Source organism: Eimeria maxima, genomic scaffold (genome assembly GCF_000499605.1).
Source record: "Eimeria maxima Weybridge genomic scaffold, Emw_scaff869, whole genome shotgun sequence".
In the NCBI taxonomy this organism is placed as follows: domain Eukaryota; phylum Apicomplexa; class Conoidasida; order Eucoccidiorida; family Eimeriidae; genus Eimeria; species Eimeria maxima.
Window position 1 is genome coordinate 1 of NW_013566824.1, and position 11578 is coordinate 11578.

The 11578-nt window shown below is 52.0% G+C and overlaps 2 protein-coding genes across 2 annotated transcripts; one reads left to right on the forward strand and one right to left on the reverse strand.

Annotated features, from left to right (window-relative positions):
• Window positions 1-1947: 1947 nt before the first annotated feature.
• On the forward strand, window positions 1948-6981 carry EMWEY_00044720 (patatin-like phospholipase domain-containing protein, putative; the record flags this gene model as incomplete). The annotated part of the gene is made up of 7 exons (XM_013482952.1): window positions 1948-3523; window positions 3688-3861; window positions 4187-4291; window positions 4500-4615; window positions 4748-4957; window positions 5086-5885; window positions 6018-6981. The coding sequence occupies 7 exons, from the start codon at window positions 1948-1950 to the stop codon at window positions 6979-6981; spliced, it is 3945 nt and encodes a 1314-aa protein (XP_013338406.1).
• A 686-nt stretch (window positions 6982-7667) lies between these two features.
• Window positions 7668-11366, reverse strand: EMWEY_00044730 (hypothetical protein, conserved; the record flags this gene model as incomplete). Its single annotated transcript, XM_013482953.1, has 10 exons — window positions 7668-8273; window positions 8392-8490; window positions 8696-8899; window positions 9205-9258; window positions 9442-9644; window positions 9898-9941; window positions 10174-10265; window positions 10819-10941; window positions 11095-11241; window positions 11352-11366. 10 exons carry the CDS (start codon window positions 11364-11366, stop codon window positions 7668-7670), a joined length of 1587 nt encoding a protein of 528 aa, XP_013338407.1.
• Window positions 11367-11578: the final 212 nt, after the last annotated feature.

An 11578-nucleotide genomic window follows, 5' to 3' on the forward strand; every position in this document is an offset into this window, starting at 1 on the left:
CGCAGTACTAACCGGGCCTTGCGCCGCTTAACTTCGGAGTTCAGATGGGATCCGGTGCATTAGACGCAGTATGAACGACGGCAAACGTTCAACTCTCCAAACAACACTCAACCATACACACCTCACCCACAATTCACAGGAACATCTGCTCATCCGTAAATCTGGGTTGCCTTCTCTGATGTGAGTAGCCTCTGTCCTTGTGGACAGCTCTCTCTCCATACAGAGGGATTATGTTGTCGCCAAATTTTTGTATGTAAGGGCAGTAAGCAGTTCCGATACATCAATTATATATATGGTCGTAAGGCAGTTGATACCATACTGTATAACTGCCGCAATTCTACAAATACAAATGTACAATGCATCCAATCCTTCCTTGTTTTAGAGTAAGGAAGAAGCCTCTATCCAACTCTGTACCCCATCCCAACAGTAAGAGGAAGGGAAACAAGAATTCTATACGGTTGCCCCTCAGCTCTAGCTACTCCACAGAGGCTACACACTACATGTGAAGGACTGCAGCACTGCAGACGCTGCACTGCGGAGACTGCAGGCCCATTAGTATTACGACAGCAGCATGAGCACAACCGCAGCCTCTGTGTACTAGCTAGAGCTGAAGAACACAGCACCAACGAAACCCCACAATTAAATAGACAACAAATACGTAAACGCTGCAACTCTGCAGCAGCTCATGAAGCGGAGCGCTCCTACGGCGCATGCAACAGCCCATGAGACACCGGGCGGTGCTGCTGCTAGCAATCTTCCCGCTGCCGCTTCTGGTGGCAGTCTTCCTGCTGCTGCATCTAAGGGTCCTCAAGCTTCATCAGAGCAAGGATAACAACATGATGTTGTGTGGATAACCTCCAGAGGCCACAGCAACAGCACCGAAATGCTGCTGCTGCTGCTGCTGCTGCAGCTCAATTTGCCTTCAGGACCCAAAAGTTACATCATTGAGCAATAAGGACCCAAAGAATAATGAGGACATCAGCGGAGATGCTGCCTCGCCGCACAACAAGAGCAGGAGGAGGAGCAGCAGCAGCAGCACCGGCCCTGATTGCACGCATGCCGCAGCAACAGCAGAAGCAGCCGCTGCTGCTGTCGCTGCTACACCACAGAAGCAAGGGAATGATACAAATTACACAAACTGGAAAAAGCATGAAAAATCCATGTGCACGTACACCGACGTGAGCAGGAGCAACAACAGCAACAGCAGCAGCAGCACGGGCATCAAGAGTCAGTAGCACCAGCAGCAGAAGAAGCACGGATGTTGTAAAAGCAAAAACAGGTCGAGCAACAACAATAAATCTCGCGAAATAATCAACTGGCACAACAGCAGCAGCAACAACAATAACATTAGCAGCAGCAGCAGCAACAGCCCCACTGCGTTCTCAGGCTACTACTGCTCTGCTGTTGCTGCTGCTGCTCCTGCTGCCTTATTGACGTAGCTGCTCTCCTTTATACAGCAGCAGCAGCTGCATCTTTGAGCTATAGGGAGTCAATCCTCCCCATTGTTTTCTTTATCTTCTCCTCTTATGTATTGCTGCTGTATCCCTGCAGCAGCCTGAGGAAGACAGCAGCAGCTGCTGCTGCTGCAGCTGCTGCGGCGGCTACAGAAGCTGTTGCTGCATGTACTTTTAGTTGAATCGGCTGTTGCTGCTGTACCGGGTCCTATAAACGCTGAGGTGTATACACACCTGCAGCAGGAGCAACTTTTCTGTTGATGCAACACCACTGCAGCAGCAGCAGCTGGAGCAGCAGCAGTCATTGCTGGTGCGCTACGCGAAGCAGCTAGCAACTTCGAGCGTTGATAGGTACACAGCAGCAGCAGCAGCAGCTTCTGCTGCTGCTGCTGCTTCACGCTGTCATCTAGCAAGCGACGTCAACAGCAGAACCGCCGCCTCTTTTCGCAGCAGTAAAGCGGTAAAAACAGCAGCAACCGCAGCAGCTCTCGCCATGGGTTCTGTTGCATCGGGTCCGTTGGCTCCTGCTGATGTAGGGGCGTTAAACCCTGCATGCAGGGAGCGGTTAATAGAGCAGCAGGGGTTAGCAGCAGCAGCAGCAGCAGCAGCAGAAGGCGGATCAGCTGCTTCTTCCTTAGCTGTGCAGCAGCTGCTAGGATTAGGAGAAGGCACCGGAAGAGCAGCGTTTTATGCCTTCTTTGCGGGTAGTCGCTGGGCTGCTGCGCTGCAGCAGCAGCAGCAGCAGCAGCAGCCGGAGTCTGCAGGAGCAGGAGGAGGAGGAACAACAGCAGCGCAGCAGGAGCTCTTGCAGCGGGAGCAAGAGGCACTGCAACAACTAGCTAGGCAGCAGCAAGAAGAAGAAGAGCTAGAAGCATTATGCGCAGCAGCAGCAGCAGCAGCAATAGATTCCCCCGGAGGTGCATCCGTAGTAGCAGCAGCACATGCAGCTGCAACACATGCAGCAGCAGTAGCAGCAGCAGCACCTCGCCGCATCTGCCCGGGGTGTCAGCAGCAGCAGCAAGTGCTGCAGGTGGCAGCTGCAACTGCAGCACTAGTAGAGGAGGGGCCCCACGGCAGTGAGGCCCCTAATGTATTATGCTATGTTAGTGAGGGCCTTCCTAGCAGCAGCAGCGGCAGTATCGAGGTCCTGGATACCCCGCAGCAGCAGCAGCAGCAGCCGCACTGCAGCAGCAATAGCAACAGCAGCAGCGTCGCGCACACTCCTGTAGGTCTCAGCAGGAGCGGCAGCAAGACATCCTTAGCGACTTGCAGCAGCGCAGCGACAGAGGGAGAAGAACATGATTTGCCGCTGCTGAAGCTGCTGCAGCAGCTGCAGGAAAAGCACCAGGCTTCTTTGCCGCTGCAGGGATTAGTATTATATGAGCAGCAGCGGCAGCAAAAGAAAGGAGACGCAGCAGCAGTGCTGCGGCTACGCAGCAGGAAGCAGCAACAGAAGCTGCTGAGGAAAAACCTGCTGCACCAGCACTGCATGCGCAGGGTCTTTACCTCCCTACAGCAGCTGCGCCGTTGCTCTCCGCAGCAGCAGCACCAACAGCAGCAGCAACGACAGCAGCAGGAGCATCAGCAGCAGCAACAACAACAGATGCGGGAGCCTTCCCCTCCCCCTGCTATGGTGCGAATGGAAACGGAGAGGTTAAGCGTTGACGAAATGCACTTTGACTTTCTAGCTGCGAAGCCCGTCCCACAGCAGCAGCAGCAGCAGGAACATAGCAGCAGCAGCAGCAGCAACAGCAGCAGGAGCAGCAGCTACATAAGAGGATCGACCTTTCATAGGACAGCACAGTCTTGGGTACCGCATGCGGCTGCTGCTGTCGGTGCAGTAAGACACAAGCACCGCACGGGGACTATAGAGCAGCAGCATCAACAACAGCAGCAGCAGCAGCATGGGGAAGCTGTTGTGACTTGGTGGACCGATATCCAAAGAACGTTCTCCAGTATATTTACCCCGGGTCAGGAAGGTCCTGGTGCTGCTGCTGCAGCAACAGCAGCAACAGCAGCAGCAGCAGGAAGCAGCGAAGAGTACCAGCTGCAGCAGACGTCAGTAGCAGGTGAGGAGTGTAGCACATTTCTAAGACAACTCCAGCGACAGGATTAGCGATACCAGCAGCAGCAGCAGTAGCAGCAGCAGCAGTAGCAGCAGCAACAGTAGCAGCAGCAGCAGTAGCAGCTGCAGACTCTACTTGCCTTGTCTGTGTTTGTCCGTTCAATGCAGGGTTTTCTGCTATCGGTGGATCTTCAGCCTCAGAAGCAACAGCAGCACCAACAGCAGCAACAGCATCATCATCATCAACAGTAGAAGCAACAGAACCAGGATCAGCAGCAGCAGCAGCAGCAGCAGCAGCAGGATTATATCGTTATCCGTTAGGTTTTTCTTTCTCTCCTGCTGGTTTATTAGCTCCTTACCATTTTGGTGTTTTAAGTTATCTAGCAGAAATTAATGTTGTACATCAATATACTCCTCTTGCAGGTCTGCTGCTCCTGCTGCTGCTGCCGTTGCTGCTGTTGCTGTTGCTGCTGTAGTAGTAGTTGCTATCGTTGCTGCTGTTGTTGCTGCTGCTTTTTCTGACGGCTGTCTCGCTGCACGAAAATTTGTTGCTATTGTTGCTGCTGTTGCTGGCGTCTGTGTTGCTGCTGCTCTGTCCTGCCATATGTTCCTGTTGTTACCACCTGTTCTGCTGCTGCTGCTGCTGTTGCTGCTGCTTCTGATGCAGGGGCTTCTGCTGGTGCGTTAGCCGCAGTATTAGGAGGTCTTCGTCTTCGCTTCTCCTTTGCCATTGCTTCCTTAGCGAGAATGGCTGCAGACCTGCGAGCTGCAGGTACCCCTACTGCCGCTGCTGCTCCGGCTGCGGCTGCTGCTGTTGCTGCTTCTTGGGCCGCGACTTCCTTCGCGTTTGTTTGCCGTAGCAGAAGCAGCAGCACTTCCTCTGTCTGTCTGTACAGTAGTGTTTTCATGCGCTCCTCCATTTGCTGCACCTCCTCCTACTGCTGCTCTTCTATCTGCTGCTGTTGCTGCTGCTGCTGCAGGGACTGCTCACCGTTTAGCTTCTGTATTGAAGCGGGAGCTGCGATCTGTGCTGCCAGCTACAGCAGCAGAAATCCTTCGCGATAGACCAGCACCAGTTACAATCACATACACCACAGTAAGTAAATATATAAAGAATAAATAGATAGATAACTAAATTTATTATACAGTATATAGATAAGAGTATATTAAATAGAAGGGAATTAAATAAAGAATAAGCAAACGAGTATATTGTGTTTATTGTATTCAGGTGTTTCCTTATTTAGAGGGTCAATTTGTATCTTATTTTACCTCCTTAAATGATTTAATGGAGTGTCTTCTTGCTAGTTGTAATATTCCTTTCTATTTATCTCCTTGGCCAACAATCACTTGTCGCGGTCGACAGGCAGTCGATGGATTCTTCGCCACCAAACATAAACATTTCGGCTGCCCTGATACAGGAGCTATCAGGGATGTTAAGGTAATCAGTTTCCTGCTGCTTCTGCTGTTGGTGGTGCTGGTACTGGTTCTGGTACTGGTGCTGCAACTGTAGGTGGTGGCTTCTGCTGCAGGTTGTAAGAGTTGTGTGTAGTATGTTATATGCTGCAGGTGGTTCCTTTTTCTGCTGCTACTGTTCGGGTGTCTGCTAGACCTGGTTGCTGCATTAACCCTGATCTGCAACAGCAAGATGCAGCAATACTTTCTTTCTTGTGGGCTAAACATAGATTAAGAGTACGTGCTGCTGCGGCTGCTGCTGCTGCTGCTGCTCGTCGTGCTGCAAAGGAAGGTGAAGATGATGCTGTCGCTGCCGACGAGAGAACCCCCGAGGAAACGCCTTGTACATGCACAGCGGTTGCTGCGGCGGCGGCGGCTGCTGCTGCCGCCGCCGCCGCGCCTTCTACAGATGCTCAGCAGCAGCTTAAAACACAAGCAACAGTTGCTACTGCCGGCAGCAGTGGCAGCAGCAACAGCAGCGGCAGCAGCCGGGGTGCAAGTTCGTGGCTCTTGCTGCGGCCTTCGGCCACTGCAGCGCATCACCAGAGGCAACAACAGCAAGCTGCAGCAGCAACTGCTGCTGCTGCCGCTGCTGCTGCCTCCTGCCCCCGCTGCTGCCCCTTGGGTTTAGTGTGTCCGCCGCAACAACTAACTTATTATTACTGCAATCCAAGCAGCAGCAACCGCTCCTTCTCGGGTCATGTTGCTGTAGCTGGCAGCTCATGTCTTCCTGGTGTATGCAGCAACAGCAGCAGCAACAACAACGACGGCAGCAGCAGCGGCTGCTCCTGCGGCTGTGCTAGTTTGCTGCAGTTAAAGAGTAGCACCCAAGAGCTGCTGCAGATGGCTTTAGAACCAGCACCACAAAAAGCTATGGAAGAACTCTTCGATCTAGGCAGAGCAGATGCATTCAGGTGCTGTCTCCGCTGTTGCGTGTGCTGTTGCTGCTGCAGCTGTCGTTTCTGGTTTTCTGTGCTGCGCACACTGAGTATTTTTCTTTTCCTTATATCTGAGTGCTCCTCTTGGTGTTGTTGCTTCTGGTGCAGGTGGGTGGTGCTGGAGTACATGCGCTGCGAGGAAACCCTATACAAGAGAGCAGGTGCTGCTGCTGCCGCTGCCGCCGCCGCAGCAGCAGCAGCAGTAGCAGCAAAGGGCTATCCTGTTTCCCCGCATTCGCAGATTGCGGGTGCTGCTGGGCCAGCAGCAGCAGCAGCCACAGCAGCAGTTGCAGCAGCCAAAGCAGCAGCAGGACTAGCAACAACGGCAGCCTCAGCAGTGGAAGCAGAATCACCAACAGCAGCAGCAGCAGAGTTCATAGCAAAGGAAGCTCCAGCCGTCGGCAGCAACAGAGGCGAGGGCGCTGGTGCTGCAGCAACCGCCAGTGGGTCCAGGATGCAGCAGCCGCAGCAGCAGCAGCAGGTAGGAGGGCAGGAGCAGCAACAGAAGCAGAAGCAAACGCAGCAGCAGCAGCAGCAAGAGGCGTATAGGGTGTATATGGAGCAGTTTGTTCGTAACGTTGACCTTGGCGTAGAGTTTTGCCATATCTACAGCCACGCACATCACTGGCAGCAGCAGCAGCAGCAGCAGGATTGTGAACAAGCTAGCCAGGAAGCACAGCTGGAGCAGCAACATGAAAGCCAACAGCTACAGCAACAGCAGCAGCAGCAGCGGCAAAGAGGTGACGAGGTGCCAGAGCTGCAGCAGGAGTTGGCTGTTGCTGCTGAGGAGCAAGTGCAGCAACAGCAGCTGCAGCAGCAGCTGCAGCAGCACGTGGTATTGAGCTCAGATCGAGAGCAGTATAAGAATGACCGAAGGCAGCAGCAGCAGCACCCGCATCAGCCGATGCACCAGGGGCTGCAGCAGCAGCTTCAGGCCCCTTATTCAGTGCCACAGCAGCAGCAGCAGCAACAGCAGAAGCGGGGTTCTGAGTATGAGGAGATCCCTGCTGAAGCTGCTGCTCGGAGTGCCATTTGCGCTGACCGTTTGCCTGGTTTTGCGTCTTTTAGCTGACGCAGCAGCAGCCGCAGAAGCAGCAGCAGCAACAGCCGAAGGAGCAGCAGCAGTACCGGTTGTTTTATTGATACAGACCCTGCCAACGAAGCAGGCCCCTTTTGTTTATCAAGTTGTGCTGATCTCCATGACAGCAGCTGCTGCATCAGCAGCAGCAGCAGCTGGTCTTTGATGCTGCTGTTGCAGCTCATAGTGTTTGTATGGCTTTGTTTGTTCAGCAGCAGCATGCAGCAGCAGCAGCAGCAGCAAACGGCTTGTCGTGAATACGTCAGAGCTTTGCTGCTACAGAACCTTTAGGTTTGCTGCATTTACCGCAGCAGCAGCATTTGCTGCTTCTGCTGCAGCGACTGCTGCTGCAGCAGGGAACGATGGAATGCACAGTGTAGTGCAGCAGCGGTTGCTGCAGCTGCAGCAGATATTGCAGCAGTTGCAGCAGCAACAGACGCAGCTTTATTTGTCAGAGGGAAGAGTTAACTTGTTGCAGTTTTATATTTTCATTGACTTAGCGCATGTTGCTGCTGAACTACAATTACTGGTTGCTGCTGCTACTGCTGCTCCTCCTAGTGCTACTGCTGCTGCTACTACTACTGCTGCTAGTACTGCGGCTGTTGATAAAGCTGGTGTTGCTGCAACGGCAGCCCTTCAGTTACTGCAGCAGCAGCACTACCACAAGGGATTGGCTAATCCTACTCTGCTGCCGTTTTATCCGCTGCTGCTGCATCTGCAGTGTCTGCGGCTTCTGCTGCTTTTTCTTCTGCTGCTGCTGTTTCTGCTGCGTCGGCGCCTTCTGCTTCTTTTTTTTGTTCTGCTGCTGCTGCTGCAGCTGCGTCGGCTCCATCTTTTGCCTTTTCTTCTGTTGCATTTTCTTCTGCTGCTTTTTCTTCTGCTGCTTTTTCTTCTGCTGCTTTTTCTTCTGCTGCTGCTTCTGCTGGTTGTGCTCCTGCTGCTGCTGATTCCTCTGCTGCCGTTTCTTGTAGTGGTTCTGCAGTTTCAACGCTGGGTGCGGTTACTTCGACCTCGTCGGTTGCTGCTGCGGCTACTGCTGCTTCTTGATCGTCTACTGCTGCTGCTGAGCTGCCTGCTGATTCCTCTGCTGCACCTGCTGCAACAGCATCACTGGCAGCCGCTGCTCCTTCCTTTCCAGCTTCTGCAGACTCTTCGTCGTGCTGCTCCTGCTGCTGGTCTTCCTTGTCACCTTGCACGGAATGTGCCTCTCCTGGTGTTGCTGGGTCTGCTGCTTCTGCTGCTGGTTCTGCTGCTTCTGCTGCTTTTGCTGGTGTTTCTTTAGGAATCTGCAAAAGCGCAACAAATGGTAAAATCAGATTTTTGCAGTGCACGTGCTCTACATTGCAGGAGTGCTGCTGCCGCTCGTGTGTTGCTGCTGCTGTTGCTGCTGCTGCTGCTGCGTACGTTTGCTGCTGCTTCTACAAGGGCCGTCGTGGCATCGTAGCAGTAGGAAAATATATCACTAAGAGATGCTTCAGCTGGCAGCGAAGGTAAAAAAGGAAGCTGCAGCAGCAGCAACAACAGCAGCAACAACAATGATAAAAGCAACAAGTTTTGCTGCTCCCAGCATATGCGGGAGGAGCAACAGCAATGACAGCAGCAGAAGCAACAACAGCAACAGCAACAACAGCAGCCCCAACAGCAACAACAGTAACAACAATAACAGCAGTATAAACAACAAGCAACAAGACCAACAGCAACATCTCACTTCTTCTTTTGCAGCAGCCAGCTTCCTTGTGAGGAAGCCAACACCTGCCTGCAGCTCCGACAGCAACTGCTGCATTTGCTGGTGCTTCTGCTGTTGCTGCTGCAGCTGGTGCATTGTTGCAGCAGCTTGAGCTTCTGCTTCTTCTGAGGGGAGGCCTCCTCTTGCCACCTCAGAGCAGACAGACGCAAACCGCCTCTCCTCCAGCTGCAGCAGCAGCAGCATAGCAGCAATAACAACAGCAGCAACAGAACACCACCAACAGCACATGACAGGCAATGTATGCAACAAGTATCCGTTCTCCAACAGGCAGCAGCAAAGACACTGGCAGCAGCAAGATCAAACAAAAGGGGCTGCAGCACAATCAATCTAAGCACCTGCCAACAGCAACAGCAACACATGGCAGCAGCAGCAGCAGAGGGAGCAGCACCTGCTGCTGCTGCAGCACGCCGATGCACACCCTCTGCAGGGTTTCGGGTTTACGGTATAGGGTGCACTGAAGTGCGTCTCACCATCTGGGTATAAATGCGCTTCTTCTCTTGCAGCTCCTGTAGTTGGGTTTGATGCTGCAGCAGTAACAGCAGTAGCAGCAGCAAAAGCACAAGCAATCCGCAGCAACAGGAACGCAGCATGCAGAAGCAGTTAGGAGTTTCAGGGTTTCTAGGGTTTTTAGGGGTTTTAGGGTTCTTGTTCAAAAGTTTTTAACTTTTTAAATTTTTAGTGTTTAGGGTGTAGGGTTTAGGGTTCACCTTTTTTGCGGCCGCCAATAGTTGTTCGTGTGTTTTATTTTGATTGAGAAAAGCTTGTATAACTTCATTAGGATCTGATACACCAGAGACTTCTTTAAGCAGCAAGACACTCATCTCCATTGCTTCTTCTTCTTCTCCTAGATTATCCCCTCCTGCATTTGCATTCGCTTCTGCTGCTGCTGCTTCTGCTGCTGCTGCTTCGGCTGCTGTAGTAGAGACAACAGCAACAACGGAACACACGCACACTTAGACACTCACACAGTTGTCAGGGGAAGCGGAAACCACAGAGAATCGTGCCTGCCTGCTGCTGCTGCTGCAGTAGCAGGCAGACACGATTCTATTACTGATACTGATGATGTTGTTTCCCCCCTACCCCCCAACAAATACGCCACCTGCCATGCCCAACTAACTAGCTAGCTAGCTAGCTGAGAAGAAGGGTAGATAGTTATCTCCTACCTGCTCGTGCTTCAGCCTCTTGAAGAGCAGCAGCTTCCCTCATCCTATATCATTCCAGCCGCAAACCCTAAACGCTAAACCCTAAACCCTCGAAGGCGAGGCTCAGGATATAGCCAACAAACGCTTGTCTTTCGGGGAATTATGCAACAAGACAAAACACGTTTCATGGGCACTTCTGATGAATTGATTGGAGTTTAGGGTTTAAGGTTTAGGGCCTAGGGTTTAATGTTTAGGATCTAGGGTTTAGGGTTTGTGCACTTTTTTTCAGTCTGGAACCACTGGCGTATGACAGTTTGCTTTTCTCTAACTTCCGCCCCTCTCTTTTGCCGATCTTCATCGAGTGTTTTAGTTAAACGATGAAGTTCCGCCTGTCACAAACCCTAAACCCTAAACCCTAAACCCTAGTTCGTTGCCACCACACCCTAAACCCCAAAGCGGTAGGGCTGGCTTCTGGCTTCTGTGCAGGTGGGCGAGGAAGCACGCAGCATCAAACAGCTGCTTCTCTTCTTCTTCTTGCAGCAGAAGCAGTAGCAGCTACTGCTGCAGCAACCGCATCAGCAGCTGCTGCTGCAATGTCTAACCTGTGCCAATTCATTTGCATGCGCAGCATCGTGGCAAACTCCCAGCAGCTCTTCATGTTCTTGCCGCTTCTCCTGCAGCAGTTAAACAGCGCTACATCTTTGTTAGCTAGCTATCTAGCTAGCTATCTAGCCAGTTGGCTAGCTATCTATATATCTAGCTAGCTAGCAGCTAGCTAGCCCGTAAACAAGTACCAGCAGCTTGGCTTCTACAGTAGCATTCTAAGACTGCTGCCGGTGCTTCTAGTCAACAAGTAGACAACCGCCAGTAACAGCACCAGCACCAGCAGAAGCACCAGCAGCAGCAGAAGAACCACCAGCAGCAGCAGCAGCAGCAGGGTACCTTGAGGTTAGCCTCGATAGCTTCTAAGTGTTTATGAAGGCCAATCCTTTCTTTCTTTAAACGATTTGCTATTTGCTCGTAAGTCGCTCTTACGGCATTGGCCTCGTTTAGCTCTATTAATGCCTGCAGCAGCAGCAGCGACAGCAGCAGCAGCAACAACAGCAGCAACAGCAAAAGGAATAGTTGTAGTAGAAGCAGCAGCAGAAGAGGCTGGGTTAAAAGGATGATGGAGATGACAGACAGACAACGGGCCGCGCGAAAACAGCAACATCATACGCCTGCTGCTATTGCTGCTGCTGCCCTTGCTGCTGTCCTTGCTGCTGCTGCTGCTGCTTGCCTGATCCAGTCGGCCTTCAATAATGCGCATGGAGCGAATTTCTGGTGAATCTTCCGTGCAGGGTTTGGCAGAGGCCAACTCCAATTCTAAACCACAAACCCTAGACCCTAGACCCTAAACCCTAAAAGCCAACCCCTATATCCTAAATCCAAAACCTTTAACCTTACATCGCAAATCGTAAACCCGAAACCCTAACCCTTATATCTTGCATCCTAAACCCTAAACACTAAACCCTAAACCCTTGAGTTTATTTACCCTTTAGTTTATCTTGTAGTTGTTCTAGTCGTTGTTTAAGAACTGCATTTTTGTTTTTTTGTCTATCCAATTGTGTTCTTAATCGCGCTATCTCCTCGCTCTATCCATAACAAACAACAGCAGCAACGGTAACAGCAGCAGCAGCAACAGCAACAGAAACAGCAACAG